The sequence below is a fragment of the Syngnathus typhle genome, linkage group LG22 (assembly GCF_033458585.1).
Source record: "Syngnathus typhle isolate RoL2023-S1 ecotype Sweden linkage group LG22, RoL_Styp_1.0, whole genome shotgun sequence".
NCBI lineage: Eukaryota > Metazoa > Chordata > Actinopteri > Syngnathiformes > Syngnathidae > Syngnathus > Syngnathus typhle.
Window position 1 is genome coordinate 2075856 of NC_083759.1, and position 20259 is coordinate 2096114.

Here is a 20259-nt window from a genome sequence, read left to right on the forward strand (position 1 = left end):
TGGCAATTTCACTCATTACCAAGCTAATCATAATTAATATGATTTTTTTTTTTTATATAATCAGGCAGCCTTGAGTTAAATCAATTTACAGTTATGTTGATTTTTGGTTTTACGCATAAACTGTATATATGTTCATTTGTTGGTTCCGATATTATGTCAGGATTTTGTACCTAATTTTGTGTCCATTTTTGTAGCTACTTCTTTACAATCTCTGCTTGCTTCAGTATAAAATGGCAAATAGGAAACACAGATGTATGTACTCAGGATTTGACAGACTCTTGCAGGAGCATGCAAAGTTCTGCTGTTCCAGGTTCTCAATTTCAGGGAAACAATCGGAGATCTTGGTGAGAACAGCCCTGGAAGACAGGCTGTAAATAGGCAACTATTTAAAATTTGGTTGTGCATATGCATTTGTATGGATTCCACTCACTTATTCACGTGTGTTTTTTCAGTGTGATCTCCGTCCCCGCCCACACTTTGTTTATCCTCGGTGATGACGTCAGCCAAACGCTTCCAGTACACTTCGGCTAATTTAGCGGCAACAAATAGACCACAAGTGGTCAATTTCATCCATATATTGGTAAGATACATACCGTTGGACGTTTTTGTATTTTCAAATGATTTTCAAGATTGCAAAATTCGTCTTCCGGCCAATGTGGCTACGTCATTTGGTCCCACCTTAAAGTGATCGTCATTGGTTAATCTCTAACAACAGTGTATGACGTTATTGATTTTCATTGGCTGTTTTCATTTTATTGAATGTAAAATGTGGATTTTGTTTATTCTGTTAAATATTAAAAGAAATCAAATGTGACAATTTATTCCTATAATAAAACATGATTGTCCCCAAAACAATCTCATGTGGCACTTTATTGCATATTCGTTTACATGATTACGTACGGTGTATTTTGAGTTTTCACTATTCGCAACGTGACTAAAATGCAAACCCAGTTATTTTGTGTTACGCCCTGAAAAGTAAAAACATACTAATCAAATGTTTTATTCTTATTCCTTTTGACAGTCATTCTGAGGCCGCGCCCACTGCCGAGACGTTGCTGTTGCCTGCACACATTGGTTGCTTCTATGGGTCAAACCGCACACTCCTCCTCCTCCTCCTGATTTTTTGGGTCCGAAACTACATCGAGATTTCGAATACAGTATTACGTTACTGGTCCTGCTGGAAAATGGCGACTGCGATCCAGAATCCATTAAAATCGTAAGTAAGCGCTTATTATTGACGTACGGGAGGTTGCATCGGAGCAGATTGTGTGAATGCATCAAAGGAGTGCATGTGCTTCACGAAAATCAAATCAAAATAGCACATTTGAACGATGCTATTGTTAGACCTGTACAATCTGTGCACGCGTGTCTGCAGGTAATGGCATGGCAGCCTATTTGATGGATTGCGCAATGATACGCTATGGAAAGATGCATTTGTGCTCCTCTTTTACTTCGGAAAAGTTGTCCTCGATGCACTCGGGTTGAAGAGAAAGATGCATTATGAGACATTGCGTTCACATTTATTACCTCTTATTTTGTTAAATAAAAAAAAAAAGTGCAATATTTTGGGGGGGGGGGGGCGTGGAAAATCAATAGTGCCTAAAACACAAGTTGTGTTTAACTTTTCAAGTTCTGCACGTTTGTGTTTGTTTTTAAACATTTCGCTATGGGACATTTATGTACCATACAGATTAATTATACCAATAATTAAATACAGCTCTATTTTATTTTCAATAACAATAAATATACTTATTATAAATAAAAGCCTAGTTTGATGAACACTTAGGGTTACTAAGCTACTGTATTTTAGGCTGTCCATCTCTAAATTTTTACACAAATTTGGAATGACTAAATATGACATGATGACCGTATCGGGAACATGTTTGTCTTAAACACTTTACGGCATTTGTTTGGATGTATTGCAGGCTATTTAGAAGCTTTCCTGCAACTCTGTTTTTCCAGCAGTGCCCTCTCTATTCTCACCATTATTTTCACTTTCCTGAATTCCCGACTCAAAATGAATAGGGGCACAATGACGCAGAGTGTAACACACTTTAGCAGACTGGCGGCATGTTTCTGCAGAGTAGTTTAGCCTACAGACAGTGTCCAGATACAGGATTGTATTTGCTTGTTTTTGTTGTCGTGCATGTCTGAACATCAGATTAGTGAGAGGCCATCTGGTGTCATAGGAGTAAAAGGAAGAAAGACCTGGAACTGATTGTAGGACCTCAGCCAAGCCGGAATAATCCATATTTGGATCTGTACCTTCTTCTTCGATAATGGAAAATGGCTCAATAGAATACAAATGCACAGGCTGAGCCCGTCTGCATCAACGTTATTGATGTTTGTTTTTTTGTGTGTGTCTGGGTTAGCCCGGGAGCTCTGTGGGGGTTGTGTATTTTTTTTTTTTTATGTTTGTTTTATATGTCGCCACGCACCCCTCCCCCCATAATGGCATGGGGGGGGGGGGGGTCTGGAAGTGGAGGGCGGTCGTCTGGCTGCATGCACTTCATACATGCATAAAGCATTACGGGAGAACCTTGCGCTCCATCCATGCGTCCATCTTTTCATCCATTTCAGCCCAGCTGCATCGGGGACATTTTAACCCCCCCCCCCCCCTGCGCTGTGCATCAATGATGGCCCTGATAATCCCCTATCCACCTTTTCCCCTTTGTGTGTGTCCCCCCCCCCCCCCCCCCTGTCTGCATGTGAGAGTGATTCGGGTCGAAAGGGAACAAGTGTGCCTCAAGACACATCACTCCCCCCTCACACACACACACACAGAGCCAACCAAATTTATTCTGTTTTGCCCCAATACCCCCCCCCCCCCCACGCACACACTCCGCTTCTTCTCTGTTCCCTCAGCCTCCAACAAGCCCGACATGTTATCACTCATCCCGATACATTTAACATATTTTTGTATTGAAATATGGAGAATAAAACAATATCTTTTATGGGCTTGCAAAAAAACAATCATACCAACGAAGTAAGGACGACGAGCATGGAGTCGGTTTCACTTCCTGTATCACCTGACAGTGATGAGTTTACCATTGATTCATTGCTGTGTTTCGGGAAAAGAGGAAGTCAAAATACTCAAGTGCGCGATATGAATTTAACATGTGGCAGGCGAGGATGATTTGATGCGGTGGAATGACAAGCAGACATAAACTCCCCCCCCCCCCCTTTATAGCTCATATCCACTGTGGAAAAAACACTCACAATAGCTTCCACTCTTCTGGTGACGTTCAAAGTACATTTTGAGTCAAATAAAAATCCAATATTTATTCTGACTTCATCCGAATACCTCAACTGGTGACTGTATGAAGAAATGTTATATGAGGAAAAAAAAACATGCGTGCAAAGGAGAAACACATAGTCCAATCTTTGAAGGGTGAGTCGTGCTGGTCTCAGGACGCACGCCGCCTTTTTCCATTGCATATCATACAAACACACGTGATGGCACACATGAGCGATGACGGCGTTATGTAAGAGCGAATCAAGTCGCCCGAGGAAACGAGGTGACCCAAGGTCAGGCGGTGGAAAAAAATGATTATTATTTTTAAGAAAGGCGGAATTTTTCCGAGATGAAATCCTAAATTGTACGTTAGTCAGAATGCACTGGCGGTAAAGTCACAATTACAGAAGTCATGTTGATAGAGTACCTAATGAAATGGCCAGTGAGCCTTCACTCATCTTCTAGACCCGCTCGCTCACCCTTTCATCCAAACAAAGAACATCTTTGTGAAATCCACATGCTGGTCCTTGTCCAGTTTGGCATTCTTTACATATCTTCGCCAGGCATCTGCAGAATCTCTCCAGCTTGTTGGCACACAAATACAAAGTCAGATAGCATCCCGCGTACATGCAGGTATCGCCATGTTTGAACATTTGTCTATCTGTCTGTCTGTCTGTTCAGGCTGGGCGACCAGTTCTACAAGGACGCCATCGAGCAGTGCCGCAGTTACAATTCCCGCCTGCGCGCTGAGCGCAGCGTGCGCATGCCCTTCCTGGACTCGCAAACCGGCGTTGCTCAGAACAACTGCTACATCTGGATGGAGAAATGCCAGCGGCAGCCAGGTGAGGCTTGAAGATGAGAAAAAAAGTTTGGGCTTTTTATGCCCTTCAGAATTTCTTCTGCACCTGAAACCCAACACAACAGGAAGATTTGAGCTCGCGTCGAGCCGGACACAAATAGCCTCCCTCCACGGCGCCGCGCCGGCCGCACCCAGCACTTTGCGGGCGGGCGCACATTATATTACATTCGAATCCTCTCCCGCTGCCTTTTCTTCTTTTGCCCCGTGCAGACCCAAAAATAAATTCTTCACCATACAAATTGTGACAAACAACCTTAGTGGGACTTCCTGAATGTAAAATTGTGCATGTGTGATGGTATCAATGGCAGTTTTGTTCCAATATTAAGCTCGCCAGTGCTTGTTAAAATTCTTCTTGTGTCCCCTCATGTATGCACGACTGTGTGCAATTTTCTTATATGTGTGTGTGTGTGTGTGCCAGGCAGGGTGTCAGGACAGCTGTACGCCTACCCGGCACGTTGCTGGCGAAAGAAACGTCGACTCCACCAACCCCTTGATCCCCAACTACGCTTGTGCGAGCTTCGGCTAGGTAGGCAACATATACGCTCAAACTGTTGCGTAATCAACATCATTTCATATCACTATAAGAAAAACAAACTGACAAAAGGGAAAAAAATATCACATACGGCAAACCCTATGATATGATTGCAATGTGTGTTCAAGGCTCACTATCTGACCATCTGGCTCTGGTTAGTCTGGTCTCCAGGTTGGAAATCAATGCCCCCTCTCTCAATGTTGCGTGGAAACACACCCAGACACACACACATACACATACGACCATTGCGGCACAGAAGAACCTTAACAGGGCCTCTAATCATTTGGCCATGAGGTATTAGACTGTGAGTTTTTTTTATTTTATTTTTATACATACCAGGAAACTGATAAGAAGGGAGGGAAGCTACTAAGGCGAGTGTTTGTTTCTGCTTGGCCGCCATTGTTTTTCCTCTCTGCCTCGTCTTCTAAATGAGTTATTTTAGAAACCCCAAAAAAAACAGAAACGGGTTAGGGGGGGGAATAAACTGTGCAGCACGGCCCAGATATCAATGACAACACACGGTGAAGGAATGTGACTGCTCCCCTCACAGGATTTTTTTTTTTTTTGCTTCATGTTTATTTAATACTTCCTGTGCAGTGTGTGTGTGTGTATGGGGAATTGTACAAGGTCAGCGTCAAATAGGTGGAAAGCTGGCTGAATTGAACTAGAGTACTTGTTTTGTAGTTCTTGGAAATGAACAAATGATGACCAAAATAAATATTTCTTCAGAGGCCGAGCTGGCCCCCAAGCGTGAAGGCCCCCCAGGGGAGGCCACAGCCCTGGAGGCCCTTCTCAGGGGAGACAGCCTCCTGGAGAAAAAAGGCAACGTGTGCAAGGAGGAGGAGACTTTGCTGGAAATCCAGGTGATTCGAGCAATCATTTCAAATTGTTTAACCTCCCATTTTTGCAACTGACGTGTATTTTTTTGTTGGGCGTAGAGAGTGCTGGAAGCCGAGGAAAACGGTGACAGCTTTCAAGACGACGAAGATTTTGAAGCGGAAACGCCCAAGAGGAAGAACAGAAACAGAGGCAAAGTGAGTCCAAATACACTCGGAATCAACAACGCATAAAACAACGTATGTGATTTTATTTTTTACACAGAACAGAGGATCCAGTCGCAAGAAGAGCGAAGCGCTCAACGTGGACGACCAGGACAAACCTTACGTTTGCGACAGTAAGGCGCCAAAAAACACATTTCATTTTGATCCTGCCTGTGTCGTACATAGCCTAAATTTTGGATTCAATCTATATGTGAGGGGGGAAAAAAGCCAGTTGAATTCAGGTCACTTCCTGTCACCTGGCATGAAGAAAGAGCGGGCTGTTTGTATGACCTGCCTCATAAGCATGCTCCTCTCCTCCCAGGAAGGATTGCAGATGCGGACTGAATGAACCTCTATTTGGGAAAAACAAATTGAATGAATCCTGTCCGTCTTTTCTTTCTTTTTTTTTTTCCTTTTTTTTTTTGCCTGTGTGTCTCCTCTGTTCCAGATAGACACAAACAAAAGCATAACTCAAAAAAGGCTGAAGAAGGTATCTGTCTTGCTGTGTTCTTCTTCCTGTGTGTTGTCACTAATAGCTTTTGTTTGATTGCTTTTAAGAGCATGTCATTAACGCTTTTTCTATTGACTGACGAGGCATGCCGGCAAGCAGGCTAACAGGCTGGCTTTATACGCAAGCATGTTTGCAACAGATAGAGATCATTGTGAGGATATTTGGACAATTTATAAAAAGTCGACACACCCCTGTTTGAATGCAAAAGTTTTTAGCGTAGGGGAAAAAAAAATAACAAAGAACATGAATGGGGATTAAAAAATGTTTTGAAATCATGTGTTGCTCTCATTTTGTCGAACCGAGTATTTCAACAGGGGTGTGTCGACTTTTTATACTCACTGTGGTTCTGCAGCCCGACAAAATGGCTGCCCATTTTTTAGATGTAAAGCTCACAGGTCGATTGTACAACTTAAATCGGGTAATTGTCGTCGAATATTACTGAAAAGTTCATTTTCTCCTATTCACAACTTTCTTGTCGTAGTCCTATTTTCACTTTTGATTGTGACCCTAACCAAAGCTCTAACCTCCTCTGTAGTTTCACTTTTTTTGTCCATGAACCTGGCTTCGTCATAGACAACCGATAATTTTGGGGTTCTTGTCGATTTACAGTCTGCGGAAAGCGTTACAAGAACCGTCCTGGCCTGAGCTACCACTACACGCACACTCATCTGGCAGAGGAGGAAGGGGGCGATGACGAGAAGGAGAGCGAGCCGGCCTCGTCCCCCCCGCGACCTGACAACCACAAACGTAAGAAGCATTTCACGACACAATCAAATAGAGCCTTTTCCTCACCAGACTTTCTGTCACTGTAGCTCAGAAAGGTCCCGACGGCGTCGTCATTCCCAATGACTACTGCGACTTCTGCTTGGGGGACCAGGACTCCAACAGGAAGACGGGCCAGGCCGAGGAGCTGGTGTCCTGCTCCGATTGCGGACGCTCCGGTAAATCCTTTGAGGGATCGGAATGGTTCAGATGCTAATGTGCTGCTACGTCATCGAGAGGCTTTTCAAATAGCACATTAATGACCTTGTAATGCTCGTTTTGTCGTTTTTTTTTGGACAGGCCACCCGACATGTCTGCAGTTCACAGACAACATGATGCACGCGGTGAGAACGTACCAGTGGCAGTGCATTGAGTGCAAGTCCTGCAGCCTCTGCGGCACCTCCGAAAATGACGTATGTATCTCAAAGGGAAACCTATTTTCATTTCGATGACATTCTGTAATGGAATCCTGTGCTCAGGACCAGCTGCTGTTTTGTGACGACTGCGACCGAGGCTATCACATGTATTGCCTCAAGCCCCCCATGACCCAGCCTCCAGAAGGTATCGTAATAAAAGCGAGAGAATGCAATTTCTGAAATGATGTGAAGTGAATTGTTGGAATTCTTTTTTGCGTCCACAGGAAGCTGGAGTTGTCACGTGTGCGTTGACCTGTTGAAGGACAAGGCCTCATCCTTTGGCGACGTATAATGGCCGCCTCTCTGGCAGTGTACACACACAATATAGCCTTTAAATTCAGTTTCGTCATGTTTTTTGCTGAATCAGACTGTGTGTGGGTGTACCTAATGAAGTGTCCATTGAGTGTATTTACAATGTACAATACAGCCCCCTCTATACATACATACACACACACACACACACACACGCCAATGCAGTTTTTTGGATTGATTTTTTTTTCCCCCCTCTCTACCTCTCATGTAGCAGAGACAACCTTATGCTAATCAGTCTACCTCACCGCTCAAGCACATCTCTTGATTACTTATGTCAGTTTTTCTCAACAAGCGCGACTTGCGTCATTTCATGTTGGACTTTGTGAAACAAAAATAAATGTCTTGTAAATTTGACACATCACTGGGAAATGTGAATCATTCAAAAAAAACACTACAAATATAAAAAAAAGAAGGCTTGAAAAAGGTAAAAATCAGGCCTGCTATCAAAGTCAGCGCTGAAACCATGTAATTCACATGTCAGTCCGGTAGATGGCGGTAATGCTCCACAATACAGTTGACTACTGCCATTTAAATCCAACCTATGAATGGACAAGAATGAAAAGAAGAGGTAAGGGGCGTGGCTGACTGCTGTCCGTTCGAAGCGCATACACGCGCCTGTCCCGGCCAAACATGGACCCCGCCGGCCGGGTCGTGCTATTTCTCTGGCTGCTCTGCGGCTACCTGTGTCGGATAGCGCTGGGGACCGAGTTCTCGACGCTGACGCTGTTCAACAGCGAGCTCCACAAGCAGGGGTGCAGCTCGCTGTCAGACTGGGAAGAGTACGCGACGGACTGCGGTAAGCGGAACGGGGGAATAATGTTGTCCTTCTGCTCAACGAGCTAAAGCTAACGTACCGTAGGGACTGACAACAATGTTTTTGACAGCCGCGGGCGATCGTATTTCCTCAGTTGATTGTTTGAATGGTTTTGAAAACAACTGATTTGGCGTCTTCATTTTTTTTATAGTCTTGCAATTGTTAAAAAAAAAAAAAAAAAGTTTTCAAATATTTGTGTAGTCTGACGTGGGTACTATGAAAACATTGCAAAACTTGTTTGCTCGAGAATAAGTGAATGTCACACAGGAGAAGATTGTATTTTTCTTAAAATATATTGAATTTCAAATAGGAGGAGTAGTGCAGAATACCCTGCAATAAATTCATTTCATTGTGACACCTTTTTTTTTTTAAAACTTTTTTAATTACCTTCATATTCGTATATCATATTCACAACCCCTAAAGAACATACAGGTTTATCAGGACACACCACCTTTCAAAATCGTTGATGCTTACACGCCCTTCAAAATGAGACTATTTGGCAGACATGCACTCGTTCTGTACCTTACGAGTATTTGTACGCCTTCTGTAATTGGATCTAACACGTGTCTCTTTTCAGAATCTTCCATTTTGCAGCTGGATGACCCAAATTGCGATGAAGGCAGCAACCAGCCCTGCGAGTCAGTTTTCTCGCTCAACGCCGAGAAAATTCTTGTGAGATCACGCATCAAGAAAAAAACTTCACAAAGCAATAATGTATTATCTGAGCTGGAGTTTTTTTTTTTTCCTTCTCGTAGAATCAAGCCAAACAATTTATAGAACAGAAGAGAATCCCTTACCTTGTCAAAAACGTCAACACGAATGAGGAACTTGGTATGTTGCCCAAATTGAGCCTCTTTTGCAATTTGGTTAAGAGCCTACAATTTATGTGCTTTATTTTTTTTTTAAGCCATTGGTTATGTTCTGATCGGCAACGGCCTCTACGACGAAGCCATTAAACACTTCTCCCTCCTGCTACAGGTACGTCCAAACATCTCACCGTAATCTGAATGATGCTGCATGTTTTTTTTTTTTTGTTGTTTGGCTGTAGAGTGACCCTGAACTAGTCAGTGCCATTTATGGCAGAGGGATCGCCTATGGCAAGAAAAGTCATCCAGTAAGTGACATTTATATTGATTTTATTTATTTTATAACACATCTGCAACTGCTGTTCCTTTCTCCTGTACTTTGTAGGACATAAAAAATGCCGACCTGGCACTTTATGAGCTTACCAGAGTCATCACACTGGAGCCCAACTGGCCTGAAGTGTACGAGCAGAGAGCAGAGGTAGACAACTCCACACACAGCAACAATTTTTTATTTATTTTTTCCTAACCCCACAAAAAAAAATCAACTCCCTGCTTCATTGCTGTGTGTGTGTAGATTCTTTTTCCTCTGGGTCGCATCAGCGAGGCTTTGGCAGACTTGACCAAAGCCATCCAGCTGCAACCGTCAGCTCGACTCTACAGACATCGAGGAACACTACTCTTCATCTCAGAGGTTTGAATTATAAGGCACCGCCACTGTTTTCTTCAATCAAACCGATATTTGTGTTTGCACCACTTCTACCAGGACTACGTGTCGGCGTCGGAGGATTTCCAACAGTCTTTGGAGCTGCAGAAGAATCAGCCTATGGCCATGCTCTACAAAGGCCTCACCTTCTTCCACAGGGGGATGCTCAAGGTGTGCTGACCTAAATTATTTGACTCATGGGGACGAGAAAAAAAACATGTCTGTATCTTTAGGAAGCCATTGAGACGTTCAAAGAGGCGCTGAAGCTCAAGTCTGACTTCATAGACGCTTACAAGAGCCTAGGACAAGCCTACAGGTAGGCTAACTTCCTGTTGTCCTTTTTTTTTTTTCTTTTCCCCTTCTCTATCTTCTCTCCCTCCTTTCATTGTGCTCTTCCGTCGTCGCAGAGAGCTGGGCGACTTTGAGGCGGCAATGGAAAGCTTCCAGAAAGCCCTCATGCTGAACCAGAACCACATCCAATCCCTGCAGCTCCGAGGCATGATGCTCTACCACCACGGCTCCCTACAGGAGGCCATCGGCAACTTTAAGGTGGACCCAAGTCCACGCCTTTCCGATTCGGAGTGGCCACAAATTGAACAATGTGGGTTTTTTTTTTTTTTTGCCTTCAGAGGTGTCTGCAGCTGGAGCCGTACAATGAGGTGTGCCAATACATGAAGGGCCTGAGTCACGTGGCCATGGGGCAGTTCTACGAGGGTATCAAAGCGCAGACCAAAGTCATGCTCAACGACCCACTGCTGGGACAAAAGGCCAGCTCCGAATACCTCAAAGTCAAATACCTCCGAGGTGGGGGCCGTCCGGCGATCCGGATCATTTTCAATCACGCTGATGTGATATTTTATTTTCTTTCCCACCAACTAGAATACTCTCGCTACCTGCACTCCCACCTGGATGTCCCTGTCGCCGAATACAACGTGGACCAGGACTTGCCGGGCAATTTTAAGAACCACTGGGCCAAGAATTTGCCCTTTCTCATAGAAGACTACGAGGAGCAGCCCGGCCTACAGCCGCATATCAAGTACAAATTTGCTTCCAGACTCCAAATGTCGCAAAATAAAACGGCAAGAACGTAATTGGGTCATTTCCCTCCTTTTCCAGGGATGTGCTGCCTCAGAACTTTGAGTCCTACAGCAGCGAAGTCCAGAAGCTGATTTGCACGGCCGATCATCTTGGAGCGATGATGCAGTACGACACGCCGGGCTTCTTGCCCAACAAGAGGATACACAGAGGTGCCTGGAATGACCTCCTGACCTCTTAGTCATAATAATAATGCTCTTTGCCGTGTGCAGCCATGGGCCTGGCTACCTTAGAAGTGATGCAAGCCATGCAGCGCACGTGGAGCAACGCCAAAGTGCGCGTCAACGGCAAGACCAGGCAGATGCAGTGGAGGGACATGTTTGACATCGCCGTCAAGTGGCGGAGGTAGGAAGTCGAAAGAAGGTTGCCGGGATTGCAATTCAATCCTCGGGCATGAATTCACCCACGACGTTTTTCACGAGCTCTCGGCCCGACTTGTTCCCCATGTGTGAAGGATTGCTGATCCCGACCAACCAGTTATGTGGTTAGACCAGATGCCTGCCAGGAGTCTCAGTCGAGGCTTCAATAATCACATCAACCTTATCAGGTGATTGCAAGACTTATTAAACAGGCCTTCTGTGAACTGTTTTCTCAAATGTCTACACCCCCCTTCTCTCTCTTCTCTCAGGGGCCAGATTATCAACATTCGATACCTGGCCTACTTTGACAACATCCTGGACTTCATCAAAGACAGAATACTGGTCTACCACGGGTGCGCATACGCATGTCAAATTGAGAAAGGGAACTAAACCAAATCAATACATTTCCAATTTCCCAGGGCGTACAACCCCAAAGGGTTGGTGGAGGTTCGCCAAGCCCTGGAGAATGTCCATAAAGTGGAGGATCTTCTTCCTATCATGAAGGTAAAGATACAATGAGGGCAAGCGGAACTCCCGCAATGTGCTCGTCTTGCATTTGCAGCTCACGTTTGTTTCCTGAAGCAGTTTAACAGTAAAACCAGAGACGGCTTCACGGTGAACTCCAAAGTGCCCAGCATGAAAGATCCGGGCAAAGAGTACGACGGCTTCACCATCACCATCACGGGAGACAGGTGAGCGTGCGGGATTCTTTTATTTTATTTATTTGTTTTTTTAAGTCAGCAGTCAAATCAAATTATTTTTTTGCCGTCTTCCAGGGTGGGCAACATGCTGTTCTCGGTGGAGACGCAGACCACGGAGGAGCGCACGCAGCAGTATCAGTCGGAGATCGAGTCCATCTACAGGGAGCTGACCACCAAAGGGAAGGTCTTCGTGCTCTCCACTGAGTTTGCGGTAATGTCAAAGCGCCATATAGTTAATCAATGATGTTTTTTTATCGTTGTAACTCCACCTGACCGAGGCAACCTTTGCTCTTTGCAGGACGCCGACGCCGTGTGCAACCTCATTTTGTCTCTGGCCTATTACTTTTGCAACCTGATGCCACTTTCCAGAGGCTCCAGGTAATCATTACACATCCGGTTTAAAAAAAAAAAAAAAAAAAAAAAAATCTCAGGTTGAACGCCAAGATCAAACGGCTCACATAGTCCACAGAGATTGTTTGACACATTTTGTCCATGTTGTGATTGATTGAGACATTTATGGTGTGTATGGTCAGTGTGGTGGCCTACTCTGTCATGATGGGGGCAGTGATGGCCAGTGGGAATGAGGTCAGTGGGCGGATCCCGAAAGGAAAGGTAACAGACGCATTTAAGCCTAACTCAAGTTAAGTTCACGTATTCAACCATGTATTTTGAATGAAACTCAAATGAGGTTGCGGGTATTTTGTTGTCAGCTGGTGGACTTTGAGGCCATGACGACGCCCAGTCCGGAGACTTTCAGTAAAACGGCAAAGAGCTGGATGCATTTCAAAAGGTGAGATGAGCAAAATGTTCATTTTGATCAGAAGCATCATCATCATCATATACTTTTTTTTTTTTTAGTTTACCATCTTGGTACCAGAGTCTGCCCTCTGTGGCCGAGACCTTCCCATCCATCAGAACCATGATCGAAGTCCTCAACGCAGACTCGTCGTCGCAATGCTCAAAGAAGTCCTAGCACGAAATGCGCAAGAGATAAGTCAGGACAAGTTGGAAATTAGCGGAACAAATGGAAAAGCACAACATTCAGTCTCAAAAGGTGGCACAGCTCCGTTTTTATGCTTTATTATCATTTGGCTCTTAATTGCAAGAGGCAGAGACTAATTGTCGACGTGCAAAAGAGAAAGCACAACATTTTGGTCACACTCGCACAAATGCACAGTTGACCTGCGCGGAAGAAAAAAAAAAGCACAACAGTAGACAAAACTTAAACGAAGAGATGTTTACGCGGATTCTTTGTGAGCACATGGTTCTGGAAGGCTTTTTCATCAACTTTGGTATTCTAAATTAATTTAAGAAAAAATCAGATCAAACAAAAAGTTCCTTAGGATTTGTGATGACCCTTTAAGAGTGCAGGGGATTTGGAGTAATAAGCCAATAAAGTGGTTGACCCGTGTTGTTTTCTTTGCTATCTTTTTTTCCAATTATTTATATCGCAAACACAAATGTATTTTTTTTTTTATTATGTAACAAAAATCCTTAACCTGTCATAATACACAGCTGTGATGATCATAAAAGTTCAATTTTATTTTTAGTTTTCCTTCTCACCGCTAGAGGCCGCCAAAACCCGCTGTAAGCCCATTTGGTCACGTGATTTTCCGGAAGTGTAACTCCCACTTTAGTTTTTATCATGTTTCGTTTTCGAAGTTAAGCACTGTCCTAAACTGTGCTGAAGGATTTGAGGAGAGACAACGGCCGGCCATGGAGGAAGACGTGATCCCGGAGGAGAGCCTCACTACTGCCTTGAAGCAGCTCGTCAGTCTGGGCAATGTTTTGCTACAGCAGGCCAAGAAAGACGCGGAGGGTAGGATGAATAATTTTTGGGGGGGACCATCACATTTGCAATACATATTGCGACATATTGCCTTGCATGAAAGCTTGAGACGACTATTGCAGTATGTCCAGTATTTTTAAACATATTCCACTTTAAGAAATCCAAAGAAATAAATTTTCTGTGTTTTCTAGTCTCCATGGAGGACTTTGTCCCTTACAAGATTGCCACTTTGTTGGGCCTGATTGCGGCCGGAGCAGAGTTCTATAGGAGGTAAGCATTTTTCTCGTTTCTGGTAAAAAGTAATAATTAACTTTTGTATATTAAGATTGTATTTTCTTGCCATTGCACAGTATCGGAGTGAAGAAGAAAAGCGAAGCCGAGGCTGCCTGGCAGAAGTTGTATGGGTAAGTTTGAACAAACAAACCAAAGTTCACAGATTACCATATAATTCCTCTATATTGATGCGCCACTTTGTTACCTTGTGTAACGAGTTAAAATATCACCATGATAACACATTGACTAATCTACAGTCTTCCATGTTTGCATTTTTTTTTTCCTCAAGGTCACTCACGTCAGCTTATATGTTAAGTGACTATTTCTGTTTCACAGCCGTGCACCAGTGAGAGAGCAGGTGGAGGAGCTCCTCCAGCTCCAGGTCTGTACCAGAAAATCCACATTCTTTATATGGTTGCTTTTCTCTGAACATAGCTTGCATGTGTGTGTCTGCACAGAGCGAATGGGACTCCTTCCTGGAGTACGTGGATCAAAGTCTTCAATCATCTTGTGCTCCTGTAAAACCAGGAGGAGAAACAGTGGATATCTTTAGCCCCGAAACTTTGTTGACTGATGGACGCAGTGGAAAGTGAGTTTGCGTGTTCCTATTTCAACACTGCAACTTTCCCCAAAACTGAAACCAAAAAAAGTCCAGTTTACTCCCTGGCTCTGTCGATTTGTGTTGCCTTTGAAGGAGCGTCACCTTGGATCACTACCGGTCTCCGGGTCAGAAGCTTCTGCTGGTCCTCATCAGACACTATGGATGACTGCCGTGACGCGACCACGTGGCCGAGCTGGAGGGCAGCAGGGTTAGTTAGCCTCGAAATTACCAAATAGACATGTCATGTTTTTATTTATTTTATTTTTTATGTACTCCGCAGGCTGCCCTGGAGGCTCGGTCTGTGAAGGTCGTGGTGGTGGCTTTCGGGGCCCCGAAGGGGGCTCGTTTGTGGCTGCAGCAGACTGGATGCTCCTTGGACTTAGTACTCGATCCACACAGAAAGGTTAGCAATCGCCATGAATCATCTTGTGACCAGAATTTCATTACGGCAAAAGGTCACAGGATTACCTCGCTGTCATTCAAACTTAGATCTACCGGAGCTTTGGACTGATCTCATCCTGCGCTAAGGTCATGAACTTTGACTCCATGCTTCGGTATTCCGAGTACCAAGCTGCTGACAGAAGCTTCCCAGAATTCCCCATGCACATGCTGGAGGACATCTACCAGGTACACGAGACGCTAGCTAGCCATGTAAAGTTGACCTTTTTATACTCTAGGTTAGGTTAACCAATATGAGCTAACTTGTTTTGGTATTGTCAGCCACATATTAATTGTTAAAAAAAACATATATATTTCCAGATGGGAGGTGACTTTTTGCTCAGCGGTACCAACAAAGTCCTTTTGTCCCACCCAAGCAAGTACCCGATGGACCGACCCACCCTCGGCGACATCCTACGGACAGCGTCTGGCTCGACCGAGCTCGTCGCAAAGGAAGCAAGCGGTAGTGGCACGCCGATGCACGCCGATGACGTCACGCCTCGCTCTCACAATACCGTGAAGAGGTGTGACCGATGCCAAGCTGTGCTGACCGGCCTCCCGCTGCTTCCTCTCAGATCCTTGCTGTAGCTTAAACATGAACTTTTTGAGCATTCATTCCATATCCTTAATATCAAGCGCATGGAATGCTCTGACGAGGCCTGGGACCAAATCACTGGTTCCGATAAGACCTCTGATGATCAGCGGATACCCGATGACATTTAATTGGTTTTAACAATGACACAAAATTGTACTTTTTTTTCCTGATTTTCCTTTATTGCAGTGCTTCTCAATTATTTTCTGTTACTAGGGGGGCGCCCCACTATTTGAGAAGCACTGGCCTAGGTGACTGATTCACAATTTGGTTTTGTCTGATATCAGAGATTAAATAAAGAAAACCAACTGGCTGATTGATTTGTTTTAATTGAGAGGAAAAAAAACCAGCAAAAGTATTTCACTAGCTGACCAGGAGATGGCGACAGCGTGGCATCTGAAGACCATGGATTGTTTGTTCTGCTATAGCCTAGGTGACTGATTCACAATTTGGTTTTGTCTGATATCAGATATTAAATATAGAAAACCAACTGGCTGATTGATTTGTTTTAATTGAGAGGGAAAAAAAACAGCAAAAGCATTTCACTAGCTGACCAGGAGATGGCGACAGCGTGGCATCTGAAGACCATGGATTGTTTGTTCTGCTATAGCCTAGGTGACTGATTCACAATTTGGTTTTGTCTGATATCAGATATTAAATAAAGAAAGCCAACTGGCTGATTGATTTGTTTTAATTGAGAGGGAAAAAAAACAGCAAAAGCATTTCACTAGCTGACCAGGAGATGGCGACAGCGTGGCATCTGAAGACCATGGATTGTTTGTTCTGCTATAGCCTAGGTGACTGATTCACAATTTGGTTTTGTCTGATAATAGATATTAAATAAAGAAAACCAACTGGCTAATTGATTTGTTTTAATTGAGAGAAAAAAAAACATCAGCAAAAGCATTTCACTAACTGACCAGGAGATGGCGACAGCGCGGCATCTGAAGACCATGGATCGTTCTGCTATGCCGGTTTAAAAAAAAAAAAAAAAAACGTAATTAGCTAGGGGTCAAAGGTCAAAGTTTACGGTTCAAAGTTCACCCAGGGGTCAAAGGTCGGTTCAAAGTTCACGGGGTCATGTGCACATTTTCGATTTTTAACTAGAGTTAAAAGTTCAGGGTTCAAAGGTCACCCAGGGGTCACCACGGGGTCACCACGGGGTCACCGCGGGGCCACGGGGTCACCACGGGGTCACCGCGGGGTCACCGCGGGTTCAAAGTTCAGGGTTCACTTTTTTTTTTTTTTTTTTTTTTTTTTTAGGTTAACCTTTATTTAACCCAGTGCTTCTCAATTATTTTCTGTTACGCCCCCCCCTAGCAAGAAGAAAACTATTCGCGCCCCCCTCCCCACCGTGACTATCCTAACTTGTCTTGTAAGTCGTAAAATGTTGCACTGTCGCAAACGTGACAGAAGTAACAATGAGAGCGCCACTGCCCCCTGCTGTAGTAAACGCGCGATTACACTTTATTCTAGTACTGCCAAAAAAAAAGCCTGTTCCCCAGGGTCACACGCGCCCCCCCAGGAATAGCACCGCGCCCCCACATCCCCGGTTGCGATACGACCTCTGATGATCAGCAGATACCCAATGACATTTAATTGGTTTTAACAATGACACAAAATTGTACTTTTTTTCCTGATTTTCCTTTATTGTGTGAAATCAAAATCACAGAATACAAGTTGAGCACATGCACACTAGTCCTGTTGTATTCATTTTTGAACACTAAAATAGTTTTCTAGTGTCATTTAGGACTTGATGCAACATCGCCTTTAAAAAGATGTCTGGTGTATCACTCAGAGCGCATTCCAAAAGATGCAGACGAGCATGCCATGTGGTGCTATCTCGCGTGTGGTTGGTTGACACGAGGCTACAAAAAGTACCTGATAAATATCCATCCAAGGACAATAAATGTAACACTTCAATGAGAGCTACAAATGGTAATGCATTTTTTTTTTTAACTATGCGGTTGCCATGACTACGTTTGCCGAACAGTAATATTTTGGCCCTCGAGTTGTGACAAAATGTCATTTTCCACAGTTCATTAGAAATTGGAGGTCATTAAATTAGCGGAAGTAGTTAGCGTTGGGCTAACAAACATAGCAAAGGCTTTACAGCGTTACTTGCGAGAAGCAATCATTGTGCTAATTATCTAATTACTACAAATGAGCCATGTAGTCATTTTAACCATTTTTGCACATATGAATTTTGATTCTCAAAATGTTGGCACACGTTAACACCAATCAAGCTAATAAATGCTGATGCTATTGGCAGGGCAAAAGGTCCAGTAAAAGGAGTCTAGAAGACAGGCAGTGTTAAAAGCGGAAAGTGTTCAAAACAATAAACAGGGCATGTGAGTGGATGATACGAATGTCATTGATGAAGCAGTGATGACATCATCCAGCGGCCCCCGTCTTCACTTCCGTGGTTACCAGTTGTCCAGGAAGTCGAATCCTGTCTTCAGGATGCTGTTGCTGTTCAACTGCAAAGGGAAGGACATGTTAGAGAAATCCAAAAGAATCGAATTGTTGCCTTCAAGGTTTACCTGGGTAAAGGGGGGACTGCCGGGCGCGGCGTTATCCTCTTTTTCCTTCTTGCTGGGAAGAGTGGGGCTCTTGACAAGGCGATTGGGGGTGGGGAACACCTCATCCACGGTGTAGCTTACAACCGGCAAAGTGCTCTGCGAACGCTCCCAGCCCGCCACTGATGACAAGACGCTGAGGGGAGGGACGGGGCCTGGTGAAATAGAGATGGCAGCCGGAGCTGGGGGTGCGGGGACGGGAGGTTGCGGTGCAGGAGGCTTGGGCGCCCGTTGCTTGGCCGGCCTGGACAGCGCCAGTGGATGGGGGTTCGGCTCTGGCTCTTTGGCGGGGAAAGAGGTCTCCTGCGGACACAGTGAGGCTCCGTTCTTATTCCGAAATGAAGAAAAAAAAAGATGTTATAATGAAGAACTTAGCAAAGCTGTCTCACCTGGCGCAGGTACGAGGGCAGCGACTTCTCTCCTTTCTCTAGGGACTTGATCTGGCTGGGCGTCAACGACTGGAAGTCGGCTTGCTCGCCCTCAAGTCGCGAACGCTCGGCGCTGATCTTCCAAAAGGCAGACTCCTCCTCGGGACGCCTGGCCTCGCTCACCGACGCCTTGGTAAGACACAGAAGAATCAGGAGTAGACGCTGACCCACTTTGGCTTTGTTTGAATTCAGTTCCAGCATCACAGCAACCTCATATTGAACAAATGAAAAAACATTCATTACCTTGGTTCCATTTGCACTTTTGCTCATTTGAGAGGTCTTTGCAGATTTAGTGTCCCCCAGAGAGATGGAAATGCCCTGGTCGGGGCCTGGTGTCAAACTGAATTCTAGCTGGCTCTGAAATACAGTGAGATGGCTTTCAGTGGGGATATCAGGGTGGGATGAGCCGCCCTTAAACCAATCTCACAATGGAAAGAAATGCACTAAAAATAAATTATCATTGTTGTTCTTTGACATAAACATATGTTTACCTTGGTTTCCCAGGAGAAGGGGGCTGAATGCTCATCTTGCCATGTAATATCCTGAATACAAAAGAGTAAACAGTTATTGTCGCGTAACTTTAATGTACCCAATTAACGTCAGGTGGACCATAAATGTGTATATTGTTTTGAGTATACTGTACAAAATTCATACAGAGCAGATTTATTTTTCCTCAACTTGAACTGCAGTTCGTGACGTCACGACAATCCACCCCTACGTGGCTAGGGATTAGTGATGCAGCTAGCATGGCCTAAAAACATCGATTTAAATTCCCAGGGTGACTCTTTCTAAGCACCTCTTCTCCAAAATGGACGATCTTCTGTCCGGTCTGAATGAGGAGCTTGGGGTAGCAGACCACCTCGTCTCGATCCACCCGGTGCATAGCATATCGGGCTTGGATGTGCGGGTCCATCATCCAGTTGTCGATGGCGTTGTCCTGCTCTTGCGGCGACATCTTGTCCCATGTCGAGCCGTGGTTGGTTTTTATTTTCTCGCGTTCTTGCATGATCTTGTTAGCCATGGAATTAATGGACGAGAAGTACTGGAATTTCTTCTCTTCCATGTTGTGGGCTTCGAGCCCCGCGACCGACGCGGCGGCCATCTTGGATGTCTTCCAGCTGTTTTTTGTTGTGGGAAGGATACGTCATAAAATAGGCGGGGCTGGGTGGATTCGGGTACTTATCGTAATATTGAAGGTCTTATGATGCAGTTCGGAACACGATAATCACTCGAAGCCAAGAGAGTTGAGCGAAGGCGGAAAAACGTACCCACAATCAGTTTTAGTGTGACGTAACTTACGACTTTTCGACTCATAAGCTGTTGCTGGGATCACACGGACAAAAGATGCAGCGTTAACTGTCATAGGTAAGTCAGGTTTACGTGGTACATTGAACGCACCATCCAGCCGGGTTAA

The 20259-nt window shown here is 44.6% G+C and overlaps 4 protein-coding genes across 6 annotated transcripts; 3 read left to right on the forward strand and 1 right to left on the reverse strand.

Annotated features, from left to right (window-relative positions):
• The first annotated feature begins 1055 nt into the window (after nt 1-1055).
• dpf3 (double PHD fingers 3) lies at nt 1056-8021 on the forward strand. 2 transcript variants are annotated; one of them, XM_061270640.1, is made up of 12 exons: nt 1056-1216; nt 3917-4077; nt 4513-4620; nt 5356-5489; nt 5565-5660; nt 5728-5800; nt 6115-6156; nt 6787-6924; nt 6990-7118; nt 7240-7352; nt 7419-7500; nt 7580-8021. In XM_061270640.1, the coding sequence occupies exons 1-12, from the start codon at nt 1185-1187 to the stop codon at nt 7645-7647; spliced, it is 1176 nt and encodes a 391-aa protein (XP_061126624.1). In that variant the 5' UTR covers nt 1056-1184; the 3' UTR covers nt 7648-8021. The 2 variants fall into 2 exon arrangements, with proteins under 2 accessions (XP_061126624.1, XP_061126625.1); XM_061270641.1 differs by lacking the exon at nt 6115-6156.
• A 214-nt stretch (nt 8022-8235) lies between these two features.
• On the forward strand, nt 8236-13555 carry ttc13 (tetratricopeptide repeat domain 13). Of its 2 annotated transcripts, none has more exons than XM_061270226.1 (23): nt 8236-8463; nt 9059-9153; nt 9237-9312; nt 9389-9459; nt 9530-9595; nt 9673-9765; nt 9862-9978; nt 10051-10161; nt 10224-10306; nt 10398-10539; nt 10620-10794; nt 10870-11026; nt 11107-11237; nt 11298-11430; nt 11540-11632; nt 11714-11797; nt 11864-11948; nt 12027-12136; nt 12221-12356; nt 12444-12523; nt 12679-12757; nt 12856-12935; nt 13004-13555. In XM_061270226.1, exons 1-23 carry the CDS (start codon nt 8298-8300, stop codon nt 13116-13118), a joined length of 2478 nt encoding a protein of 825 aa, XP_061126210.1. In that variant the 5' UTR covers nt 8236-8297; the 3' UTR covers nt 13119-13555. The 2 variants fall into 2 exon arrangements, with proteins under 2 accessions (XP_061126210.1, XP_061126211.1); XM_061270227.1 differs by having other exon boundaries at nt 12030-12136.
• A 144-nt stretch (nt 13556-13699) lies between these two features.
• selenol (selenoprotein L) lies at nt 13700-16154 on the forward strand. The gene is made up of 9 exons (XM_061270228.1): nt 13700-13964; nt 14126-14204; nt 14285-14338; nt 14544-14589; nt 14666-14796; nt 14902-15016; nt 15089-15211; nt 15298-15435; nt 15568-16154. The coding sequence occupies exons 1-9, from the start codon at nt 13862-13864 to the stop codon at nt 15832-15834; spliced, it is 1056 nt and encodes a 351-aa protein (XP_061126212.1). The 5' UTR covers nt 13700-13861; the 3' UTR covers nt 15835-16154.
• A 1306-nt stretch (nt 16155-17460) lies between these two features.
• On the reverse strand, nt 17461-19985 carry lg22h1orf198 (linkage group 22 C1orf198 homolog). The gene is made up of 6 exons (XM_061270878.1): nt 19642-19985; nt 19337-19387; nt 19089-19202; nt 18807-18974; nt 18382-18720; nt 17461-18318 (listed from the first exon to the last, which is right to left on the reverse strand). The coding sequence occupies exons 1-6, from the start codon at nt 19945-19947 to the stop codon at nt 18265-18267; spliced, it is 1032 nt and encodes a 343-aa protein (XP_061126862.1). The 5' UTR covers nt 19948-19985; the 3' UTR covers nt 17461-18264.
• Between the last annotated feature and the right edge of the window lie 274 nt (nt 19986-20259).